Here is a 23,379-nt window from a genome sequence, read left to right as displayed (position 1 = left end):
ATATAGAAACGAGTGTTTCTCAGTATTTATTTCTACATGACTACATTACAAGCTCCTTATGATAGTGATTACTTAACATTACTTAACATTGCTCTCAACTGCTCATCCTGAACGTAACATGACAACTCATCTTTCGGCTGAACCTAAAGCTACATTTTAGAATACAGATAAAAATACAAGACGAAATACTCTAAAACTAGTGAGCTAGGAAATCACCGTGCTGTTACAATCACATTTTGGTTACTGGACTCTGCTCTCCTCGCGCGCAGAGGCCTTTCCCTTCTACGACCTGGCCAGGCCGGGGAGCACTCTGACGGCGTGCTCGGGGTTGTGGAACTGGATCTTGCGGATGTTGACCGGCACGCCGTCGGGACTGACGAACGAGAAGGAGCCCCCGATGAGCTTGACGGCGTCCGAGCGCGCCAGGTGCAGCGGGGAGTCGCTGTGGGGGCCCGTGAACAGCAGCCCGTCCACCAGGTGGCTGCGGAGCGAGGGAGACAGGCATTGGTAAGGCCAGCGAACGTAAGGGGCAAAGTAGGCGTCAAACAACCTCCTGCACGTACCTGTACACGAAGCGGCCGTCGACTCCGGCCTGCTGGCTCGGCTGGCTCTGGGGCTGTGTCGTTCGCTGCAACTGGGGCTGGACCTGTGTCTGCACCTGCGGCTGCACCTGAGGCTGCTGCTGCTGCTGGCTCTGGCCGGCGGCAGGGTGCTGGTGGCGGTGCCCGTGGCGGTGATGCCCATGTTGGCGTCGGAGGCCGCCCTCCGAGCCCGTCAGCAGCGCGCTGGCAGGGATGCTCCAGTCGGACGAGATCTCGTTGAACTCCAGCAGGGGCTCCTCGTCGTCCTGGAGTCCCTGCTGCAGTCGGTGGCGGCGGTAGGCCGCGGCCAGCGCGCCGATGGGGGCGCCCCAGTCGGAGGAGATCTCGTTGAACTCAAAGTTGGGATCTTCTTGGCCTGCTCCGTGCCGCTGGGCGGCGGGCCGCCCCCTGCGCGAGGCGTGGGCCCCCGCTAAGGCCGATGGCGCGTTCCAGTCAGACGAGATCTCGCTGAACTCGAAGTTGGGGTCGTCTTGGCCTGCCCCGTGTCTCTGACGGTGAGGTCGTCTCCTCAGCCCGGCGCGAGCTCTGGCCAGGGCCAAGGGCGAGTTCCAGTCGGAGGAGACGGCGTTGAACTCGAAGTTGGGGTCGACGCCTGCTGGCCGCGCTGGCGGCGCTGGCGGCCCGTACTGCGCGAAGGGGGTGTAGCGGCGGGGCGCGGGGGCGAGCTGGACGGCGAAGTTGGGGGCGGGCGCGGTGGCGGCGACCTCGGGGTTGAAGAAGGCGTCCTCGGGGGTGGCCGGCACGAAAGCCGCCTCGTCCCTGCCGGAGCTGGTCCCCACCGTCCCCACGCCGAACTCCACCTGCGACTGACCGGGGACAGGGGGTGGCGGAGGGGGCGGCGGCGGTGGCGGTTGTATGGGCGGGGGCGGGGGGTGTGGCTCAGGGGGCGGGCTCTCCGGGAGCGGGGGCGGCGGCAGGATGTCCAAGCTGGTCGGCGGCGCCGGGGCGAACACGGTGGATGGTGGGATGAAGCCCGCGGCTGCGGATGCTGTGGATGCTGTGGATGCCGCGGATGCTGTGGACACTGCCAGCACCGCGACCTGGGAGACGGAGACAAACAGCGATAAGCATCGGCGGTTCTATGCAGACCGCACCGCGCTGCACCGCGCTGCGACGCGCTGGACTCGGCGCACCGCAAATTTGGACGGGCGGAGGTGTGTGGTTGGCGCAGGGGCTGCCTGGCCCCCGCCAATTTAGGCATTGGCCACTGAGTTGGTCCCTGATTCCGTAAAATCCAGCGGGCTGGCCGGGCAATACACTACACGACCACGCCGCTTTGTTTTTCTCAATTACAGCACTCGATTCAGAAGTCTCAGACAATTGCAGAACCCCGAAGCACCCCCTCGATCGAAAGGCTTGCCCGAAACGAGCAGAGGGAAGTGCGTACTCGCGGTGGACGTGGACACTGGACAGCGCTGCAAGCTGGAAGCTGCGACTCACCAGACAGAGGCGCAGCATGTTGGCGGCCGTGCGAGGGCTACTGGATGGAACGGCCGGGGTGGTCTGGGGTCCCACTTATAAGGTGGGTCGCGGCCCCGCCCCTCCCCCACCCCTCCCCCACCCCTCCGCGCCCGTCCCGGCCCAGTCGGCGCGGAGTCGCTGTCGCGGTCGTCGCGGTCCGCGGGGTCCGGGCGGTGCGGCGCGGTGCGGCGCGGTGGTACGACAACAGGGCGACCGACCGAGCGACCGACCGACCGAGCCGCCTGGCTGGGCCTGGCCCGAGCGACCACCCCCTGCGGCTACCGGCTTCCAGATTACTGGGTCTATTAGGCCCAGCAGACTGATTCCGGGAGTCGTTTTCGCCGCCCTGTCTCTCTCGCACCTGTTCGGGAGTCCCCATGAGTGCGAGAGAAACAGAGCGACGAAAACGGCTCTCGGAGTGAGTCTGCCGGCCGGCTGACGCGCTGCGCGCTGTGCCACGCGGCCTGGCCGGCCCCGGACAGCGCAGCGCCAATTCGCCGTTCGGCCGGTATATCGGTCCAGACTTTCCAGAACGCCGTCTGCTATGCAACGCCGTGCCGCGACCGACAAGGACTATCGCCCGGCCGAACCGCAAGGTCCCAGAAGGCCCGCTGGCTCATCCCAGATGAGTCGCCCTCCTGGCCGAGAGCGCCGTGCCCGCCGTGCCCGACCCTCCGTGTGTCCGAGCCAGAAGCGGTCGCCAGCCCGCCAGCGACACCTAGCCGCCGGCGCGGCTTCAACGCGCGCTGGCGGTAACAGCCGGTAACAGCAGCCCGGGGCGGCGGGTCGGCCGCGCGGCCCGCCAGCCTTTGCCAAACAATTTCGATGGAGTATAATCTCCGGTTGGATTAGCCTCGCATTCCGGCGAGTCCAACTTATTATGGGTCGCCAGTTCCGCGAAGTGTAGTGTCTGAGGGAGGGACGGGCCGAAATGAATTGATGTTTGCAAAATGATTTTTAAGCTATGTATTATTTAAAAAAAAGACAACAAAAATCACGTTATAACAAAGCATGGATGCAATACAACAAGGTTTACTACTTTAGTGGTACACAAAGGAACATTTCATTTAGCTGTCACAAAATGTGAGGCTTTTCTTTTAGGCAGTGGATGATAGACCAATTGTTCTCCTTTGTGCAATCAACGATGTAACAACGCATATTATTTATTTACTAAAATCACATTTTTAGTGTTACCTACCCTATCAGTACAAGCGACAATAACTAACTTCTTAAAACAAGAAGACGCGTCCTTAAATGATATGACATTATTATATATACACCTTAAGTAAAGAAACATTTATTCTACGTGCGTTTATCACATATTTTGTCAGCAAGATGAGATAGTGCTGGTCAACACTGAAAGGCACACAGGCACTGGCTCCATGCTTTTAGTAACATTTCACTTACACGTAAACTAACAAAATAATCAAGCATATATGCAAAATTAATCACAGATTTAATAATTATGATATCTTATAAGATGTATACAAGAGAAATATGATGTTTGACAGAGGACAGAACATTAAGAAAACATATACTTTTGGGACACAAGTAACATTTGAGGTACAGCTTCAAGAAGACTTTGCAAAGGGTAATAGTATAAATAAATAAATAATCTTATCATGACAAAATATAAAATTAGATAACCTTTGAGCACTAAACAAACACAATAAAAATGAAATAATCCACTGAAAAAATAGTTTATACTCTCTCTTACATCATTCTTCTGAAACGTTACATGACAAAAATAATAATCTTAGGAACAAACTGACGTCACGCGAAACAGGCGTCCGTTTCAGCTCCAATAATAAGAACAGCTACTTTTGAGCTGCGCCCCTCAAGAGCGGAGGCGTTTGGGTCACAACAGTAAAAAGGACGCAACAATTGCTGAAGTCAGTCAAAGCCAGGTTTGGAAGTCCTAGAGGGCCTTAAAGGGCCTTACACGTACGCGATGGCGGGGTCGTTCTCGTCGCTGCCGATGCTGTCCACCTCGTTGGTGTCGCTCGACACGGCGCCGCCGGGCATGGGCACGCGCGCGTACTCGTCCGTGTCAATCGACTTGCAGAAGTGGATGGCGTACTTGAGCTTCTCCAGCAGCACAGGCTGCGACGACCAAAAAGGTTCATTACAATCAGGCATTCCATAAGGTGCTAAAACTACAGAAGAACACCGTTGTCTGTTTTACCTTGCAGGAGTACCGCGGCATCTTGAGCAGGAAGAAGCAGGTGTAGCTCTCGGGGAGGAAGTGGTCCGGCGGGTTGTACTTGTCCAGCACCTGCAGCACGAAGTCGCGGCCGCGGAAGTCGGCCTTGGTGCGCGGCAGGCGCGTGCGGCCCCACACGAAGCGGAGGAACAGGGAGCGCTCCTGCGTGTTGAACTCCTCCATCACCTCCCAGAACCAGCGCACCAGCGGGGAGGTGGCGTCGATGCCTGAAGTGACAAGATTACAAATGAAACTCGAGTGGAACGGGTGGCGAGTCCTACCGGAGCTGGAGTGTAACTCACCGCGGTAGGTGGCGACGGACTTGAGCAGGGCGAGGGGGATGTCCGGCGAGCCGCAGACCATGGTCTCGAGCTCGTAGCCGCGGAACAGGGACAGCAGCGGCACGGGCACGACGCGCGCCAGCCCCTCGCGCACCGCGGCCACCTGCTGATCGAACTCGTGCAGGCGGAAGTTGAGTGCCAGCTGGATGTACTCGTGCCGGTTGTCGGGCGTGATGCGGCGGTGGCGCGACGACAGCGGCATCTCCACGCCGGACGCGGAGGGCGTCGAGAAGGCGATCTCCAGCGTCTGGAAGAGCTTCTCGTCGGGGGACATGTCGCGAATGCAGAGCAGGCCGGGCACGTAGTCGCGGTCCACCTCCGTCAGGTCGGCGGGCGTCAGCTGCTCGCCGGCCAGCTGCTTCCACACGGGCTCGGCCAGGTTGAGGCTCAGCGGGTTGCCGGTGCGCACGGCCACGCCCATGAGCACGCCCAGGAAGCGGAACATGGTGGTGTGCAGCGGCGAGCGCGCCGCGGGGTTCAGCAGGAAGCAGTCCCGGTTGGTGCCCGCGTCGTCGCGCCCGTTGGGCGTGGGGATGAGCAGGGGCAGCGCCCCGTTCTGCAGCTCGTCGCACATCTCGGCGATGCTCTCGCTGAAGCCGCCGCCCAGGTCGTCCACGCTCTCGCCCACGAACTTGACCTTCCAGACGCGGTGCGGCAGGAACAGCGCCTCCTGCGTCAGCAGCGACATCTTGCCCACCATCTGGCCGAACACGGACTTGATGCCGTCCGGGCCGGCCAGCCCACCGCGCGACCCGCGGGACCGCTTCACCTGGAAGGGAGACAACCACGAGTTCCAACACCGCCATGCCAAGCCCATTCTTTAGTCGTCATTTGTTTTTATTTCTTGCTTAAACTGACCTGTATGCGGTTGAGTTCCAGCACCGGGCCGTGCTGGCGGTCGCGAACCATGGTGGCCTGCACCACCTTGCGGAAGGCGGCCTCCTTGATGGAGTACACGAGCGAGGCGCGCAGCTGCGACAGGCTCACGTCACCGTGGAGGGCCTGCTGCACGGGGAACATGGCGACGCCGGGGCACAGCAGCTCGGAGAAGTGGTGCAGCAGCAGCAGGCGGTCGCGCAGCGTGCTGAGCGGCAGGTCTCGCACCAGGTCGTACTCGAGGGGCGCGCTCTGGGGCAGGCGCGGCCCGCACGCGCCGCCCGCCTCGCCGGCCTGCGCCAGGCTCCAGGCCAGCGTGTGCGCCGAGCCGCACGCCACGCGCGTGATCTTCTTGCCCTGCAGCGCCACCACGGGGCGCGGCCGCTGGATGGCGTTGGTGGTGCCGTCGGCGAGCTGGCCCTCGTCGTTGTCGCCCCACGTGAACACCTCGCCCTGGTCGCTGCACGCCACGCAGTGGAGGGAGCCTGCAAGCCAACGCCCCGTCAGCGCGAACCCCCAAGCGCCTGCGAAGGACGAGGTAGGCCGGCCCGCAGGACGCGCGGCCGCGGCGGCACTGCCTACCCTCGACTTGGCAGGCGCTCCAGGCCGCCCCGCCTTGGCCCCGCCGCCCTCTGGGCCCCGCCCCCGGCAGGGTTCGCTGGCCCGCGGTGCTCTGATGCTAATCCCCCGCCCCTGCCGGCGCCACCGACTCGTGTTCCGGTTTCGTGGACTAGGCCATGGCTGCGCACAACCAGTCCAATCCGGTCACGAGCCGCCGTGCCGCCGTGCCGCCGTCTGACCTACCTGTGGCGATGGAGATGATCTTCTTGCCCTGCAGCGACGACACTTTGCGCGGCCTTCGCACGTGGTCGTCGGTGCCATGTCCCAGTCGGTGGTAGTCCCCCTTGCCCCTGGAATCGCAGTGAAACCGAACCGTTGTTTTTACACATCCAAAAAACTTGAACAATAACAACAATGCCACGGTCCCAGCCAGCAGCCAGCTCAGAGGCTAAGAGCATGGAAGTGTGAGGAGCGCCATGGCAACACAGTGGTGTGGCAGACTTTGGACTGCTTTCGGCTCACCACGTGTACACGCTGCCGGAGCGTGTGAGGGCGACGGAGAACTGCGATCCGCACTCCACCTTGATGACGCCGAGGCCGGCCAGGGACTCGATCTTCATGGGCACCTTGCAGCCCTCCGAGCCGCCGCGGCCGAGCTTGCCGTAGTCGCCGTCGCCCCAGGACCACACGTTGTCGTCGTCCGTGATGCACAGCGTCTGCGCGTCGCCGCTGCCGCAGGCGATGTCCACCACCCGGTAGCCCACCAGCGCCTCCACCTGCAAGCGGAGAGGGTCAACGCCACGCCGGGGAGAGGGAGGGGCATTCCAGTGCGGTAGCCATTCCACTGGCTAGCCGTCGATCATTTTCGCCCCCCTAACCCAGCAGGCCCAGTAGCCAGCACCGGGATACGCAAAACAAACAAGCGCACTAACCAGCTTGGGCCGCAGCTGGTCTTCGCTGTCGCCGTGGCCGAGGCGGCCGTAGCGGCCCTTGCCCCAGGTGTACAGCTCGCCCGCGGCGCTGATGGCGGCCGAGTGCGCGCCGCCGCACGCGATGTCCGAGATCTCGCGGCCCTGCAGGGCCTGGATGAGCTGCGGCCGGTCCAGCGAGCTGCGGAGTCAACACGTCACGTGAGCATCTCGAAGTCGTTCAACAGGCTCAACTTGTGCGATGATCTGTTATCTCACTGTGTGTTGCCGTGGCCCAGCTTGCCGTCGTCGCCCTCGCCCCACGACAGCACCTCCCCCTCGGCGGACAGGGCGAGGCAGTGCTTGCCGCCAGAGTTGACGGCCACCTTCTTGATGAAGATGTGCTGGATGGACTCGAGGAGCGTGGGCGTGGTGACCGAGTCGACGCCGCCGATGCCCAGGCGGCCGCCCGCGCCGTAGCCGGTGGCGTACACCTTGCCGTCCGCCGACACGGACAGCAGCGTCTGCTCGCCGCCCACCAGCTGCACGGGGCGCAGCGACGACAGCGCCTCGCACGGCGTGGGCAGGCGCACGCGCGTGCCCTCCACGCCGCCGAGCTGGCCGCGGTGGTTGTGGCCCCACACGTAGATGGTGCCGCTGCCGCACGACAGCGTCCAGTCGTCGGGCCGCCTGGGGGAGAGAGAGACAGACAGATGAGCTCAGGGTCAGGACAAATGAGAGGGGGGAGAGAGAAAGGGGTACCTGTTGAGCCACATGAGCAACTGCTCGTCGTGCTCCAGCTTGAATAGGGCGTGGTTCTCGTGGTCCGTGCTCATGTCCTTGGCACTCGTGCCCTCCTCGGACAGCTCCATGATCCTCTTGCGGACCTGCAACACAACATCCGGGTCAGCTTCTAGGCGCGCGAGGCGCGAGGCGAGGCACGCAACGGCGGGGAGCGCCGTCGGCGGTCCGGGCGGCGTTCTCGCGGTTCTCGGAATGGCGGCCGCGCCGGGCCGCCCGCCGCGCCTAAAAGGTTCCACTGGGGGTGCTCGGGCCTTGGCCTACCTCCGTGCAGAAGGTGGCGGGCAGCGTCTTCCTGTTGATGATGGCGGACGCCACCCTGGCCGCCATGCAGTACCTCCTGAACCAGGACCACTTGTGGTTCTCGGCGCAGCAGGGCAGCGAGTCCAGGCCCAGGTCGCACGCCAGCGCCACCAGCTCTTGGAAGAACGGGCTGTGCAGGAGCTGCTTGCCGGAGCGCACGGCGGGGTCCTCGTACTCGTGCTGCCGGAGGAGGGCCAGAGGCAGGCCCTGCAGCAACGCCGCCACCGGCTCGCTGCTGGCGCCGTGGCCCGCGGGCGAGGCTGCCGTCATGGCGGCCCCCAGGCCCGCGCGGAGCAGGCGCCTCAGGCACTGCAGGGACCACATCCGTTCGCCGGACGCTGCGGAGCGGAAAGAAAACAAAGCCGTCAGCGTGGAGGGCGGCCGGAGGGCGGGCCACTGGCCAGTGGGCCCATTCACCCGCGCACCCTACACTACAACTACACCGGCCCATTCATTTGGCGGGCCGCTCGTGGCGCCGCGGGGGGCTTCTCGGCTACTGCACTCACTGAGGTGGCTGAGCTGGGCGCAGGCGGCGAGCGCGGCCGCGAGGCGCGACACCACGTGGCGGTCGGCGGCCTGCAGCAGCCTGGGCTCCAGCAGGCACACCACCAGCTCCATGGAGGGCTCGGACAGCACCAGCCGCTCGGCGCGCACGTCTCTCGAGCTGGACAGCACCACGGGGTGCACCGTCATCTTCCAGCCCCAGCCGTTGAGGGAGCCGTCCGACGTGAACTTCCAGCGCATCTCGTCGCCTGGAACGCACCGCACAGTCAGTCACGCATTGCACAACGGGCGATTCCAATGGGGAAGTACTCGCGGCCTCACCGGGGATGTGCAGCTCCTGGCACCAGTCGTTCCACTCGCGGCCCGAGCGCACGGCCACCATCCTGCCGCCGCCGTCCGTGATGGTGAGCGGGTCGTGGCGGCGCTCCGTGGAGCACAGGCGGTCGAACTCGACGCGCAGGCTGTCCGCGCCGGGGATCTTGACGTGGCCCGTGAGCGTGATGTCGTCGATGTAGGGGTGGCTGCTCTCCTGCACCACGGGCTGCGGCACGCGGCGCCGCGCCTGCGTGTCCCTGGCCACGTCCTCCAGCTCCGTGACGCACAGCTCCAGCAGCAGCGCGCGCACGCCGGGCTTGGTGGCCGCCAGCGCTGCGGGAGAGAAGTCACCTCGTTAGTGGGCTCGTTCACGGGGACGGGAAACAACACAAACGAGTCGTGGCTTACAGGACAGGATCTTGGAGAGCGTCTCCTTGGTCTCGCAGTTGCGGCTCAGGACGATCTTGAGGATGTCGACGAGCATGCAGGCGTCGTCCGCCCCCAGCAGGGCGCACAGTTCATCCGCCGGGGCGGGTCCGTTGCCCTCCAGCGCGCCCACCACTTGCGCCTTGGAGGTGGCGGTGGCCGCGATGACGCTCATGGCGCTGGACGACATCTTGGACCCCGACGCCCTGGAGCACAAGCTGGCCGACGACGAGGCCGAGAAAGACGGGAAGCCCACCGGGCTATCCTCGCTGCCCGGCGTCGTGTGCGCGCTCTGCGGAACAGGGTCAAATGAGGGTCTGTGGCCAGGCAGGGACAGGACAGGGAAAGGCGTACACTGGGGCCATACTTACCACCACCAAGGTGTCCGGCATGAGGGCGGGCGCCTCGCCACCGCCCTGCGCGATCTCGGGTTCGGCCTCCACCACCTGGGACTGCGCCGCCTCCAGGGCGAGCGCCTCTCCCAGCGCCTCCTGCACCAGCCCCAGGCTCACACTCATGCCCATGCTGAGCGCCATGCTGTCGGGCGGCAGCGGGCTGTCAGGGGAGTCCGCTGAGCACTCCGAGGCCGTCAGGGCGTTGTTGGCGACGCTGTCCACGGAGCAGTTGAAGGCGGCGGACACCACCTCGCGGGCCTGCAGCACCTTGAGCGCGGCCAGGACGTGGTTGAGGGCGTGCTGCCGCGCCCCCGCCGACTCCAAGCCGAGCAGGATCTGCGACAGCGACGGCCGCGCCGCGGGGACCGACGGCACAATACTGGGCGGGGGCACCGCGGCCGCGGCCCCAGTCGGCGGCACGGCGTTGCCCGAGTCCGTATCCAGAACGTCGGGCTCCACGACGCCCAGCGAAGAGCTGCCCAGCGGGTCGCGCGTCGTGTCGAACAGCACGGGCTCCTGCAGGCCGGGCGGCTGAGGCTCCACCGAGGTCCAGGCGATGGAGTGGCTGGAGCCGCACGCCACCCGCTTGACGCGCACGTCGCCCAGCCCCTGCACCATGGCGGGCTTGCGGTTCACGAGGGTGGAGCCCGACGCCTGCTGGCCGTGGTCGTTGTCGCCCCACGCGAACACGTGGCCCTGGTCCGTGACGGCCAGGCAGTGCAGCGCGCCGACGGCCACCTGCACCACGCGCTCGCCGCGCAGCGCCTCCACCAGCGTGGGCCAGCGCATGTGCGCGTCCGAGTCCAGGCCCAGGCGGTAGTAGTCGCCCTTGCCCCACGTCCAGACCTGCGGCAGTAGCCAAGTTACGACAGGATCCCCCAAAGTGCGCAGAATGCAGAGGGACCCGACTCACCTGCCCCGTCTTGGTGAGCGCGAGGGAGAACTGGGCTCCGCATTCGATCTGGCAGACGCCGAGGTTGTTGAGGCGCTCCACGTTCTGCGGCACGCTGCAGCCCTCCGAGCCGCCGCGGCCCAGCTTGCCGAAGTCGCCGTCGCCCCACGAGAACACCATGCCGTCGCTCGTGAGCGCCAGCGTCTGGGCGTCGCGGCTGCCGCAGGCCACCTGCACCACGTGGCGGCCGAGGAGGGCCTTCACCTGGAGGGACAGGCAGAGCGACGGCGTCAAGGTGGACGTCTACCAACCGGCTAAAACAGCAGCCTCAACCTCTTAGCCAGAGGAACCACAAGGCAGTCATCCCAAGGTTGAGAACCGCTAGGCCAAGTTATCACGTAGGTCGAAGCATCACTTGCCAGTTTGGGTTTGAGCTGCGAGGCGTTGTCGCCGTGCCCCAGCCTGCCGTACTGGCCCAGTCCCCACGTGTAGAGCTCGCCGCCGGAGGTGATGGCGGCCGAGTGCGCCGAGCCGCACGCGATGTCCCTCACGCGCTTGGCGCGGAAGGCCTCGATGAGGCGCGGCCGGTCCAGGGTGGCCCTGGTGCCGTGGCCGAGCTCGCCGTCCTCGCCCTGGCCCCACGAGAACACCTTGCCGTCCTGGGTGAGCGCCATGGCGTGCTTGCCGCCCGAGTGCACGGCCACCTTGCGCACCACGTACGGCGCCAGCAACAGGAGCTGCCGCGGCGTCGCCACGTTGCCGCTGTGTCCGAGGCCGAGGCGCCCGTTGGAACCCTCGCCGCACGCGAAGAGCTGAAAGAGGAATAAACGCAGTGAGGACGAGTCAGGACATACCGCCGTTCGTCAGCCAGGCAGCGCCCTTACCTTGCCGTCCGACGACACGACGAAGAGGGTCTTGGAGCCGCCGGCGATGTGCACGGGCCTGAGCGCGGACAGCGACTCGGAGAAAACGGGCAGCTTGACCTTGGAGCCCTTGGCGCCGCCGAGCTGGTCCTTGTCGTTGAGCCCCCACACGTACACGCGGCTCGGGGGGTCGCACGCGTCCCCGGGGCCGGGCCCCACCACGCCCCACTCGGCCAGGCCCAAGTCCTTGACCTGCGAGTCGGACGCCAGGAAGGAGAAGGACCTCGGCATGGGGTCCTCCACGACGCGGCGCCGGCCCACCACGCACAGCGCGCGCACCTTGCAGTCGATGCCTCCGTTGCGGCACTGCTTGATGGCCACCTCGATGCACGGGTAGTACTGCAACGGGCACGCGTTAGAGGTGCGAGACAAGCAAGTCCACTTTCGGCGTCGGGGCGGCACTCACCTCCTTGAGGTCGCTGAGCAGGGGCACCACGGTGTCCGTGTACCTGATGACGACGCTGGCCAGCTCCGTCATGTCGGAGTACACGTCCCCGCCGGACACGACCACCAGGGAGGGCATGTAGCTGCTGTCGCTGGGGTCCACCGTCATGGCCAGCAGCTGTATCGTCACGTCCGGCTGCATGTCCAGTCGGATCCAGTGCTGCCAAATCCCCTCCCAAAAGTTAGTTGTCCGACTTGGCGGGGCCGAAATGCGAAATTCGGAACGGGTTGTGGCGACTACCTACCTTGCCCTGAGTGCCGCAGCTCTGCCAGTAGCTGCCCGACCCGTCGAACAGTCGGGACACGGAGGCCTCCCTGGACGAGGCCGTGACCCTCTTCACGCACTGCGACCAGTCCTCCACCAGCGAGCTCAACGCGGAGCTGCTGTCGCCTTGCGACATGACGCGCGCCAGGGGCCGGCTCTGGCTCAAGGACGTCCTCGGCAGGGCGCTGGGGACGTAGCGGCCGTCGGGGTCTGCAGGGAGGGGAAGGGTTAGTCAGGAAAGCAAACGCGAGGCTGACCACCAAGGGCACCTGGACGCTCACCTCCGTCGCTGACGCGCAGCAGCTGGTGGCGGTGGAAGTGCCTGGACACCACGTGGAAGCAGGCCTCGCACAGGCAGAAGTTGCGGCACTGGTGGCACGCGTAGCGCGCGCCGCCGTGCGTGCTGCCGAGGCACGCGGCGCAGTCGGGCGCGGCCTCGGGGCTCCGCAAGGAGGCAGTGGCCGCCGTCGGCGCGGTCGTCCCGGCGGTGGCTGGGGAGGCCGCGCCAGGGGTCGGCGCCGAGGCGGTCGGGGTCGGGGTGGCGCCGGACGCCGCGGCGGCCTTGGAGCCGCGCGGGGAGCGCCTGGCCGTGGGAGGGAAGCCCAGCAGCTCCACGTGGATGAAGCGCACCCAGTAAGTGTCGTTGCGGTGCTGCCAGGCCACCTGCAATCCAGCACACCGTCAGCAAACAGCACCCTGCAGACCAAATCCACGACGCCACGCTCGACTTACAAACACGTTCAGGTCGTGCAGCCCTTCCGAGTCGATCTTGATGACCTGGCCGACGTCGCCCTCGTACACCACCTCGTAGGTCTTGCAGCAGCGCACCAGCATGCCGGGGGCGATGTTGTCGCGCACGTACATGGCGTACTCGTCCTTGCTGTGGAAGTCGGCGCGGCTGTGGTACACCACGCCGGGCTGCTGGGCCGGCACCTGCAAAAGGAGAGCAGAGACGATAACACGCCGGCCCGTTTGGAGGACGCCGTCAATGCAGAGCGCTCAACCCACCACGTGGGTGAAGGAGCTGGAGGCGTCCTCGGCCTCCTCCGACGTCGAGTCCGAGTCGGAGAGCGCGTCGAAGGACGAGATGGTGTCCGAGTCCGACATGCCTGCGTCGGGGTGTTCCAGAAGCCACGCCACGAGGCGTTCAATGGTCAAGCCGCCGCCCGGGGCGTCCGAAGAGGTCTCTCCTGCGACAGAAGCCAAGTCAGCACGTCGAATGGACAGGATCAACACAGCGCAAGGATGCAGTCTGACTTACCCAGCACTTTCAAGGTGTACTCGACGCTCTTCCTGCTGAAGCCCATCTCGGTGAGCTGCGTGAGCAGCCCCGCGGCGGGCGTGACGCGCTGAGACCTGGCCGGCACCGACTCGCTGCCGGGCGTAGAGGCCTCGCTGCCGCCGGCGTCGGCGGTGGTGCGGGCCGAGGAGGGCACGGCCTTCGCGCCGCGCGACAGCTCCGCGGCCAGCGACTGGGACAGCGTCAGCGCCGCTGCCTGCAGGGGGAAGGGTTCACTTAGAGCAACCTACGCTCCAGCGGCAGTCAAAAGTCAAACCCTGCTGGTCGGACACGTACCTCGATCTCCTGCTTGGTGAAGTGCGGCTTGAGCGGCGAGGCCTGCGCTGCCTTGTTGAGCAGGGCGTGCAGCAGCAGCGTGCCGTTGGGGCAGCAGGCGGGGCAGCGGCTCGCGTCCTCGACGCCGCCGTCCACGCCGGCCTCGCAGCAGTCCGCGGCCTCGGCCAGGGCGTCGCCGTGCGCGCAGAAGGACGGCGTCAGCGGGGCGCGTAGCACTCGCCGCAGCCGCGTCTGGTGGCGGAACAGGACGCGGCACGCGCGCAGCGCGGCCAGCTGCAGTTGTTGCGTCCGCAGCAGCGTCGCGTCCACGCCGCCCGCCGTCGCCGCGCCGCGCTGCAGGTGCACTGGAGTGGACTGCGTGCACACGGCCAGCAGCTGCGCCCACGCGCCCAGCAGCGGTTCGCTGAGCGGCAGTCGCTCCAGCGCGAAGGGCGCCGCGGGGACGGGCCGGACGGCGGGCAGGCGGAGGCGCAGCGACTCGCCCGGCTGGCCCTGGGGCTGCACCACCAGGCGGCAGCACCCCGACACGCGCACCACCGTGCCCACCACGCCGTCGGCAGTCACCACCTGGCCACCCATGCGGGCCCGGTCGTCCAAGCCGCCCAGCGTGCACAGGACCGCCATCATGCTGACCATCATGCCCTGGGCCTGCACGCCCTGGGCCTGCCCGAGGCCGGGGGCGCCCCACGCCGAGTCCACGTCGGCCACCTGCATCTGCACCTGCATGTGCAGCATGTCGCCGACCAGGGCCAGCTTGCCGCCCAGCAGCCTGTTCACCACGCCCGTCCACGTGGGCAGCACGTGGAGCGCCCGCAGCAGCGCGATGGTCTGCTCCGCCACGGTGCTCGTGTGCGACGCTGTCATGCTGGGCAGGTTGTCTGCGGAGAGGAGGATACAATGTACATTCTAAGTTAGAACTGAAGGCTACCAGAAGAAATTTGGAACGAACTCTGGCCGTACGGCCGTTATCCCAATCTGAAACAAACCTGGTTGGTTGAGAACGGGGTCGGCGTTGCACGCGAGGGCGGTGCTCCCCAGGTGGCTCATGAGTTGCTCCAACAGCAGCGTGCGCTCCGCGTCGCTGGCCCGCCACGACGGCAGCACGCTCTGCAGCAGCCTCAGGGCGAGGATCTGCTTGTGCAGCGCGCCGCAGCCGGCGAGGGCGGTGAGTAGCCGCAGCCAGGGCGGCGTGCACAGGGCGCGGCACATGGCCCCACTGGCCGCCACGGCCCGGATGAAGCCCAGCGTGGCCCAGTCGGCGCAGTGCAGCCCCGACGACCTGCCCGCCAGCACGAGCAGCGCGTTGGTCTGGATGGTCTGCGACCGCGAGGCGGGCAGCGAGGCCGCCAAGCTGGCCGCCAGGCCCGACCCCAGGCTCACGGCGGCGGGCGCGGCGGCGCGCGTGTTGACCTGCACCAGCTCCCTGAGCAGCCCGCCGAGCGTGCGCACCGCGGACTCCTGCATGCGGTCGGCCTCCAGCCCGCTGCGGATGGCGATGGTGCGCAGCAGTGTGAGCGACGCCTGGCGTAGCATCAGCACCACCTCCAGCTCGCCAGACCGGCCGCGACCTGCAACCGAAACGTCAGTAGAACGCGCGAATTCAAGTCTCCGGCAGCAACGCGGACGAGAGGACTCACTCTTGGCCGTGTCGTCCGGGGTGTCGCTGTCGTGCTCGCTGTCCACGGGCGAGGGCGGCTCCAGCAGCAGGCGCAGGTCGTACTTGCCCTCCTTGCCCATGCGGTACGAGTTGGTGGAGCCGCTGTCCCACTGCACGCGCACCCAGCCGTCGTCACCGAGCGCGGCCACGACGCGCCCCTCGCCCGGCGGCGTGCCGTCCTGGTCGCTCCACTTCCAGTCCGCGCCGCGCACCACGCGGGAACCCACTTTGATGCGCGCCGCCATCTCGGGGCCGCTCATGCCCTTGTTGAAGGGCTGCTCGAAGATGGCCTGCACGGCCTGCTTGCCGTCCTGCTTGTCCTCCTTGACGGCCAGCCCCTGCTGCGGCTGCATCGTGGCGGGGGTGGGGTCGTGGGCGTTCACCTCGCGCAGCAGGCTCTGCACGAGCGCCAGCACGCCCGAGTTGACGATGACGCTGAGCTCGGCGCCTTGCGGGCTGCCCGTCAGCATGCCCAGCACGCTGAGCACGAACCGTGCCCACGGCATGCGGCGGTGGGGCGGCCCGGGCGCGGCGGCGGGGGCCCGGCCGCGGGGGGCGGCGTGTGGTTGGATCTGGGAAGGCAGCAACAAGTCCCTGAGCGTGGACACGGCCCACGACGTGAGGCACGCCTGCGCCTGCAGCACCATGGCCTTCTCGTAGGGCGTCACGAGGTCGATGTTGTCCAGGCAGTGGTCCCAGTCCTGCCCCTGGCTTTGGTTCGGAGCCACCGGCATTGGCACGCCCTGGAACAGACGACGCGTCAACCCCTACTCGTCCCAGCTCCTCGTCTCGCAGGCTGGACGTTGTTCCGTGGCTCACCGTTTGCGGCGTGGTCGGCAGCGTGTCTTGGTTGTCGCGGCCGCCGCGAGGCAGCGGCACTGGCGTGGCGTTAGGCGCGCAGGCCGCGACCGGGGCGTGCAGGCCGAGCCAGCCACTCAGCAGCGCGTACTTGACGGAGGGCACCAGGTGCGCGCGGCCCAGCAGGTTGAGCGCCATGCCCAGCCCCTGGCGGCGGATGCGTACGCGCTGCACCTGGCAGAACATGGCCTTGCGCAGCGTCTCCACGTCGGCGCCCGCCTCCTGCAGCACGAAGTCCACGATGTGCGCCGCCAGCTGCAGGCACGGCTCGTCCTTGTCGCGCTCCTGCCGCTCGCGCAGTCTGTCCCTCTCCTCGCGGTGCTCGCCGCAGCCGTCGCGCTTCTCCTCGCTCTTCTGCTCGGCGCCCTGGCTCTGCGGGAAGCACGCCGTGAGTGGCCGAGAAAGTGGACGGGACATCGCCTCGAAAGGCTAGGGACTCCCTACCTGGATGGACGCGTTGACGATGTCCTCGGGCTTGGCCGGCGGCTGCTGCTTCTTGGCGCGCAGGTCGGCGATGAGCCTCCGCACGACGCGCGGCCAGCGCGGCTGGACGTGCAGCAGCGGCAGGCGGTCGAGCGCGCGCAGCTCGGCGCTGGTGGCGGCGCGGACCTCGAACAGCAGGAAGCGGCAGCGCTCCTGCACGCGCGCGCACACCTCCTTGTACGAGCGGCTCTGCTCCTGCCGGGCCTTGATGAGGCGCCACTTGGTCTGGTGCACGACGCGGATCAGCTCGCCCAGGAAGCGCGGCACCGCCACGGCCGTCATGGAGGCGGACGAGGAGCCCGCCGACGAGGACAAGCCCTCCTCCAGCTCTGCCAAGGGAAAGGAAACGTTGTGAAGCTCGTAGCAGGTTTGGTCGAAAATGATGTCAGAAGCATGCGACACTACCTCGATCGATGACTCTCAGCACGTGCGCGGCGAGGCCCAGGTGCTTGATGAGCACGGAGAGCAGCAGGCGGCCCACCTCCTCGACGGGGTGGTCGGGCAGGAACTCGACGTGCGTCACCAGGCCGTGCTGCTGGCAGTACCTCTCCACCAGGGACAGCAGCGCTGCGATTTGTCGGTCCTGCAACAGGTCGTTGGTTCAAGTACCGCTCCTTCCGTGTCTCCATGCCGTTCTCCGTCTACGAGACCAGCTCACCATGATTCTACTCTCGGCCAGCGATTGCAGGAAGGCGGAGGCCCTGTCCGTGGTGGTGAGCTGGGGCGTCTTGGCCTCGGTGGGCGTGGTGCCGGGCGTGGCGGCGTTGGAGTTGGCGGAGCAGCCCGAGCGCGCCTCCGTCTTCTCCTCCTCGAAGGGGTTGGGTGGCTGCAGGCCCTGCAGGCCGCCGCGCAGGAAAGTTGCCGCCAGCCAGGCGTGCGCGCCGTCCTCGGCGGGCTGCCTGGCCGTGCTCCGCGCCAGCCCGCGGGCGTGCAGCCCCAGCAGGAAGGCCAGGTCGCGCTCCGCGTCCAGCAGGGGCGTCCACGCCGCCAGCAGCGCGCCGCCGTCGTGCTCCTCCGCGTCGCAGTCCAGGAACTTGCCGACCAGCGAGGCGCGCAGCGGGTCCACGGTCCTGGGCACAGCGGCAAGTGCAATGAGGACCAGACGACGGCAAACCGTCGCTCCGTCTCTCTCGCACTCATGGGGTGCGAGAGAGACAGAGCAACCAGTTGGTGAACCCTGGCTCTTACTTGGCTTCCCCCACGTCGTAGACCCTCATGCCGACGCGCACCCAGCGGCCGCCGTCGCGGTTGTTGTTCTCCACGTCCACGGCGCGGACGAGCGGCAGCGCGTCGCGGCCCGACCCGTCGCCCTCGCCGTACAGCGGCGCCAGCACGGGCACCCCGGGCCACGACAGGTCCTCGTGCTCCGCGGCGTCCAGCTGCGGCGCCAGGCGGTTCAGGGTGTCCAGCGCGTCCAGCAGCGGCGCCAGCAGCTGCAGCCAGTCCACCGTGTGCAGCAGCAGCGGCAGCGACTGCTGCAGCAGCGTCAGGCACACGGCCAGCTCCGGCAGCAGCACGTCTGGAACAGGCGGTCAGGGTCATCCGAGGACCGGCATCCATTACTTCGGGAACGGCGAGGAGCTCACTTACGGATGACATCGGTGCGCATCACTGCCACGACAGCTGCGAAGTGCTTCGCTCCTCCGGCAGCGATTTCCGAAGCGACGGGCAAAACTTCGGAAGCGTGCTGGCACAGTTGACAGATGTACTTTTTGAGAAGCGACTCAGCGCCCACGGTATCTTGGTCTGGCAAAAAAAGAGCGGAAGTTTCAAGACCTTGTTGTCAATTTTTTAAGCAAATTTGGCTTGCAGGTCAAGTGGCATTCTCACCAGATTGAGCCCGAGCTTGGCTATGAGGATATATTTGTGCAATTAAAAGTCTTTGAAAACGTAACAATAAATTAAGACTAGGTTGTTCTTTGGGGCTGGGCATCAAATTTTGTAATGCTGATAATGTTTGTGCGGTTCCACTCCGCAGTAGCTGCTTCACTAGATGGAGTAATGAAATAGTGGCTCCAGGCAAAGATATGTCTGGAGAACCATCTCCAGCAAGCAAACCCAATTCAACTGTGAGAAGAAAAATCATGTTTAATAATTTTTTAAGTCTGACAAAAGTGCGTATCCACCGGTTTTAATTGGTGAGTACCTCTAATGGCAGCGACAAGAGCTGCTTCCAAACCACCATCAGCCATCAAACTACTGACGAGAAGATCCATCATGAAGCGATGTCCTGGACTGAGGCTGTTTGCATTGGGGCCTGAGCTGGGCAACAGCGCTGACAAAGTTTTTGCTCTTTCATCAGCAGTGGGCAAGAGGACGGACCAGCCTCTTTGAAGCGTGGCTTGTGCGGCCAGTTGCATCGACTCCAAAACCCCGTTGGCACTGGCCAATTCCACGACCTGGGACCTCAAAGAAGCCAGCACAGCGGAACCTCCGAGTCCCGCGGACCGAGGGTCAACGGCGTGAACAGCCATGGCGTGGAGCTGCAAGAAGCGCGCACATTAGGGTCGAAACAACGCAAGACGAGGGTTGGTGGCAAGAGACGGCCAGGGGGCCGAGGCGCCTACCTGCAGGTGGAGGAGGTTGAGGCAGGCCACGACCAGGCACTCCTTGTCCTGGGTGGGGGGCCAGTCCGAGCCGGCCACGCCCTGGCTGGCCCTGGCGAGCAGCTGGTCCAGCAGGCGGAACGTGTCCTCGCTGAGGTCCAGCACGAGGGCGATGCGAGGCTCCACGCTGGCGGCCGTGTCGGCGAGCCCCGTCCACGCCCAGCTCTGGCCCGGGCCGCACGCCACCCCCGCGCCGGCCGTCTTGCTGCCCAGTGTGCCCACCAGCACGGGCGGGCCCAGGCCGCTGAGGCCCAGGCCGTTGAGGCCCAGGCCGCCCTCCAGGCCGGGGGCCTCCACGCCGTGGCCCTCCAGGCGCCCCCAGCCCCACACAGAGCCGTCGTCCGTCAGCGCCAGGGCGTGCACAGAGCCCACCGCCACATCCACCACGCGTTGTCCTGAAAGGACAAACCGGTATGAAACAGCCGACTCTTGGCGTACGTCGCAGGGGAAAATGAATTGGGATTACCTTGGAAAGCGTCGAGCAGTTTGGGGTAGCGCACGTGGTCCTGTGACGGGTGGCCTAAGCGGTGGGCGTCCCCTCGACCCCAGGAGTACACAGCACCACCTCGAGTGAGAGCGATGCTGCACTGGGAGCCGCACCACACTCTTGTGACAAACACATCCAGCAGCTTGTCCACTACTTTCGGAGATTCACTTCCACCTCGACCTAAGATTTGATCAAGGTATCTTATGAGACAACAAAATTGAAAGCATAACAAGACAGTCAAATGTTCAATGGTGTACCTAGTTTTCCATAATCAACATCTCCCCAAGAGTAGAGAAGACCCGAATCCGTCACAGCCAGAGTTTGGGCATCACCACTTCCGCAAGCAACGTCTACAACACGCTGACCTTTCAACGCCTCTACTACAAGTGGTTGCAACTTGTCGTCACTGCTTTCGTGACCAAGGCAGCCATAGCAGTTACGCCCCCATGTGTACAGCTCTCCTCGGGACGATATTGCTGCACTGTAAGGTAAATTTGGAACACCAATGTCACAAAACAAATCAAGTACGCATGGTCCACTAAAAAAACTAAGAACAGTTACCTGTAACTACTGCCACAAGAAATATGAGTGATGGTAATGCCTGCCAAAGACTGAATTCGAGTTGGTTCATCATGAGGAGATCTGTCCCCATGACCCAGGCAGCCTCCATCTCCTGATCCCCAAGAGTAAACCTCGCCATCAATTGTCAGGGCCAAGAAATGTCTGCCATCTACATGAGCTGCAAGACGTGTCACTTCTTTTCCTCCAAAACCCTCTATTAATGTGAGTCCAGCAGACAACCCCTGAAAAAAAAAGGTAATGATTATGGCATCGATTGAAAGAACTTTTTTTTTAAATCTGCAGACTGCATATGACACAAGATAAACTCACTTCTGACTCTGGCACATATGGAAGTGAGTAAACTTTTCCTGCATGGCCGAGGACAAGCATTCCACTTTCAGTGCAAACAATCTGCACAACTCCCACTTCAGCCAGGGCCTCAAGCACAGACGCACTAGGCATTGAACCCCAACAACTGACTTCCTGCTGTCTTCCATTTCCTTGCTGCTCAAAAATATTTTTAAGTTATTTGAGATGCAAGACAAGACAAGTGATACTTTTGCGGAATAATAGAGATGTTACATACTTTGGCAGGGGATGTTTGGGGAAGGTATGGTGTAGCAAGTCGGTCAAGATGAGCCATTACCACAACAGCTGCCTGACGCAGGTCCACCAGAAGACTTCATCTTGAGGCAATTCTAAGCAGTTCAAAAAACACTCATTTGGGCTGACTACATTGGGTGAATTGTCGTCCCAGGCATCAGGAACGCTATGAGTTTTTGTAACTGAAACTCTTTCCAGTCTTTTCAAAAGCGGTATTAATGGAGCACTTGTGCCTGAGGACGTAATCCTAAAAAAACAAAAAAAAAAGAGAATAAAAACAAGATACAAAAGGAAGCACAAAAAGTTTGGAACATGTATGGTACCTATTATCGGCTTCTTGTTTCCCTTTGTCCCAAAGCTGCAGGAGAAGCAAAACTGCCTCAAGCATATTTGACAAGGCCCCTCGCTGCATGGCCAATTCAAGAAGAAGGCACAAGGCAGTGTGTTGGTCTCCTCGGGGGACTTCTCCTCTTCCTTGGCCATCTCTGTAACACCAAAAATCAAGTTCATTGGAAGTTGAGAAAAATAAAAGTAAATCAATAAAGATGAAACTAGTGACACATACCCTAAGACAACCTGGCGTAAAAAACGAGCAGAGCGGTCTACTACTTCTAGCCAAACAGGTGAAACAGCTGTCTCATCAAAGAGAGTAGCTTCAGGCAATGATTGAAGAGCTTCTAATGACTCTTGCAAAAGCTCGCTGCATAAGTCTGAGTCTTCCCCTAGAAGTAAAATTGTTCATTATAGGTAAGCAATTACTGTAATCATGCCGAGAAAAAGCCTTTTTCAGAAAACAAACCTGATCTCCAGGCTCTTCGGAGGAAAGCGAATGAGAAATTGAGAGCAGCTCTAGATCCTACTCTGGCAAGACTTGTGGACGCTTTTTCTGTGGGCTTGGAACTGAGAGAATAGCAAGAGATTAAAGTCAAACATTTAACATGATGAGAAGCAAGGTATACAGTGGTGCAAATGCTGTTGAGTGAGACCTTGTCTTTGGAGGTTTTGGAGCTGGATTTCTGAGTTGGGGATCTGTTTTTTCTGTTGAAGGTTGTCTTCCAATAGCAACTAAAACTCTATGAGCTATTGCCAGGCGTTGGCGCAAACGACGGGAGGATAATGTTGACCCTGCAGCATTTTGACACAAATCTTGCTGCTCTTTGCATAATGAAAGAACACTTAGATTTAGTTGCTCTGGGGCTGGAAAGTAAAGTGAAACAGAACATTAGAATAGTAATTACATTAATGACTAAATTACATAATCATCATAGGCGATACTCACTGGGTTGTTCACCCCATGTCCAAGAATTAATCTGTGGTTGTGATGGTGGTGGTTGACTATTTTCAGCCTCAATTCTTTTTAATTCTTCATTATCTATTGCTTGACAAGGAAGACAGTTGCAGCCCTCTAGGGGACCACATACACCATCACAGCACGTACAGTTTAAGACTCTGAGACCACAATAGTGACGGCCTGATTCACCTGTAAACGACACTCATTACAACACTAATACTGCAAGAAAGAGTGTAAATGATAGGACAACTAAATACAAACCTCGGTGAGTGGGGACTCCATTTGCATTTAGATATGCATCAATACCAGGTCTTGTGAGCTCCCCATCTCTCATCATTTCATTCCAAAGCTGAATAAGTCCATCTCGATTTAAAGTGCTTTGCAAATCTACCTTGAGCCACTTTCGGTCCAAGCGGCCGAGCGGCCGCACCTCCACTCCCAAAGACTTGGGAGAGGGCATCTATGAAAGTAAACAATAAGAATGAATACTCAACGCAACCATACCAAAAAATTCAGACAGTGGCATCACACTGAGAGCATCGGTTAAGTGTTTACGGAATGACGAGCAACCTTGGGGAAATTCTCATTTGAGATGTTAATAATTTGTTAATGTGAAAGAATAGAAAAGAAAATGACAAAAACACAATAATACACATTTACTTTTGCAAATAATAGGAATCAGAAAAAGCAGAGAAGACAATAGTGACAGTCAGATTGAACACTTACAAAAGACAGATTAATTAAACCACATTATTTACACATATGATTTAATTTCTGTCACTTGCAAAGAGAGAACTGTCAGCCTAACCTGCAGACGAAATTCCACCCACAGATTCAGAAGTGCGGACCATACTAACCTTTCCTACGTGTAATATCACATTCTTTGAGGAGTAAATGTTCGTTTCTTCATCGTATCTAATATGTACAGACAGGGTTGATTGAAAAAACGAACGTAAATAACATCTTGCTACATTATTTACTTGTTTGATCGGCTGCTAGCAAATCGAGTTGGAAATCTCGAACCAGCGAACGATAGT

At 62.3% G+C, this 23,379-nt stretch overlaps 2 protein-coding genes across 2 annotated transcripts; both read right to left on the bottom strand.

The window, feature by feature from the left end:
* Window positions 1–46: 46 nt before the first annotated feature.
* On the bottom strand, window positions 47–2,149 carry LOC117649572 (predicted GPI-anchored protein 58). The gene is made up of 4 exons (XM_034392460.1): window positions 2,043–2,149; window positions 1,464–1,642; window positions 564–1,361; window positions 47–481 (listed from the first exon to the last, which is right to left on the bottom strand). Exons 1-4 carry the CDS (start codon window positions 2,058–2,060, stop codon window positions 283–285), a joined length of 1,194 nt encoding a protein of 397 aa, XP_034248351.1. The 5' UTR covers window positions 2,061–2,149; the 3' UTR covers window positions 47–282.
* An 865-nt stretch (window positions 2,150–3,014) lies between these two features.
* LOC117649357 (E3 ubiquitin-protein ligase HERC2-like) lies at window positions 3,015–23,374 on the bottom strand. Its single transcript, XM_034392034.1, is given in 48 exon segments — window positions 3,015–4,166; window positions 4,249–4,493; window positions 4,569–5,376; window positions 5,466–5,968; window positions 6,288–6,394; window positions 6,567–6,820; window positions 6,977–7,154; window positions 7,232–7,642; window positions 7,715–7,839; window positions 8,018–8,394; window positions 8,563–8,808; window positions 8,882–9,208; window positions 9,284–9,593; window positions 9,673–10,542; window positions 10,610–10,852; window positions 11,008–11,400; window positions 11,473–11,850; window positions 11,918–12,115; window positions 12,201–12,430; window positions 12,502–12,883; window positions 12,953–13,153; window positions 13,229–13,410; window positions 13,482–13,716; window positions 13,797–14,674; window positions 14,783–15,364; window positions 15,434–16,196; window positions 16,273–16,683; window positions 16,756–17,123; window positions 17,200–17,377; window positions 17,453–17,864; window positions 17,983–18,313; window positions 18,385–18,540; window positions 18,625–18,861; window positions 18,941–19,277; window positions 19,362–19,795; window positions 19,867–20,067; window positions 20,145–20,368; window positions 20,449–20,690; window positions 20,779–20,952; window positions 21,035–21,129; window positions 21,132–21,298; window positions 21,375–21,536; window positions 21,617–21,773; window positions 21,851–21,951; window positions 22,038–22,248; window positions 22,331–22,531; window positions 22,604–22,802; window positions 23,200–23,374. Coding segments are annotated over 47 exon segments (14,589 nt in total). The 5' UTR covers window positions 23,200–23,374; the 3' UTR covers window positions 3,015–4,001.
* Window positions 23,375–23,379: the final 5 nt, after the last annotated feature.

Source organism: Thrips palmi, unplaced genomic scaffold (assembly GCF_012932325.1).
Source record: "Thrips palmi isolate BJ-2018 unplaced genomic scaffold, TpBJ-2018v1 HiC_scaffold_4, whole genome shotgun sequence".
Classification (NCBI taxonomy): Eukaryota; Metazoa; Arthropoda; class Insecta; order Thysanoptera; family Thripidae; genus Thrips; species Thrips palmi.
Note: the sequence above shows the minus strand (reverse complement) of the source record. Positions and strands in the feature narration are given on the sequence as shown.

Coding starts and splice junctions, on each gene's coding strand:
- LOC117649572 (XM_034392460.1), bottom strand. Junction 1,362..1,463: donor GAGCCACACCCCCCGCCCCC/GCCCATACAACC, acceptor CAGCTCCGGCAG/GGACGAGGCGGCTTTCGTGC. Junction 482..563: donor GACGGCCGCTTCGTGTACAG/GTACGTGCAGGA, acceptor CTCGCTCCGCAG/CCACCTGGTGGACGGGCTGC.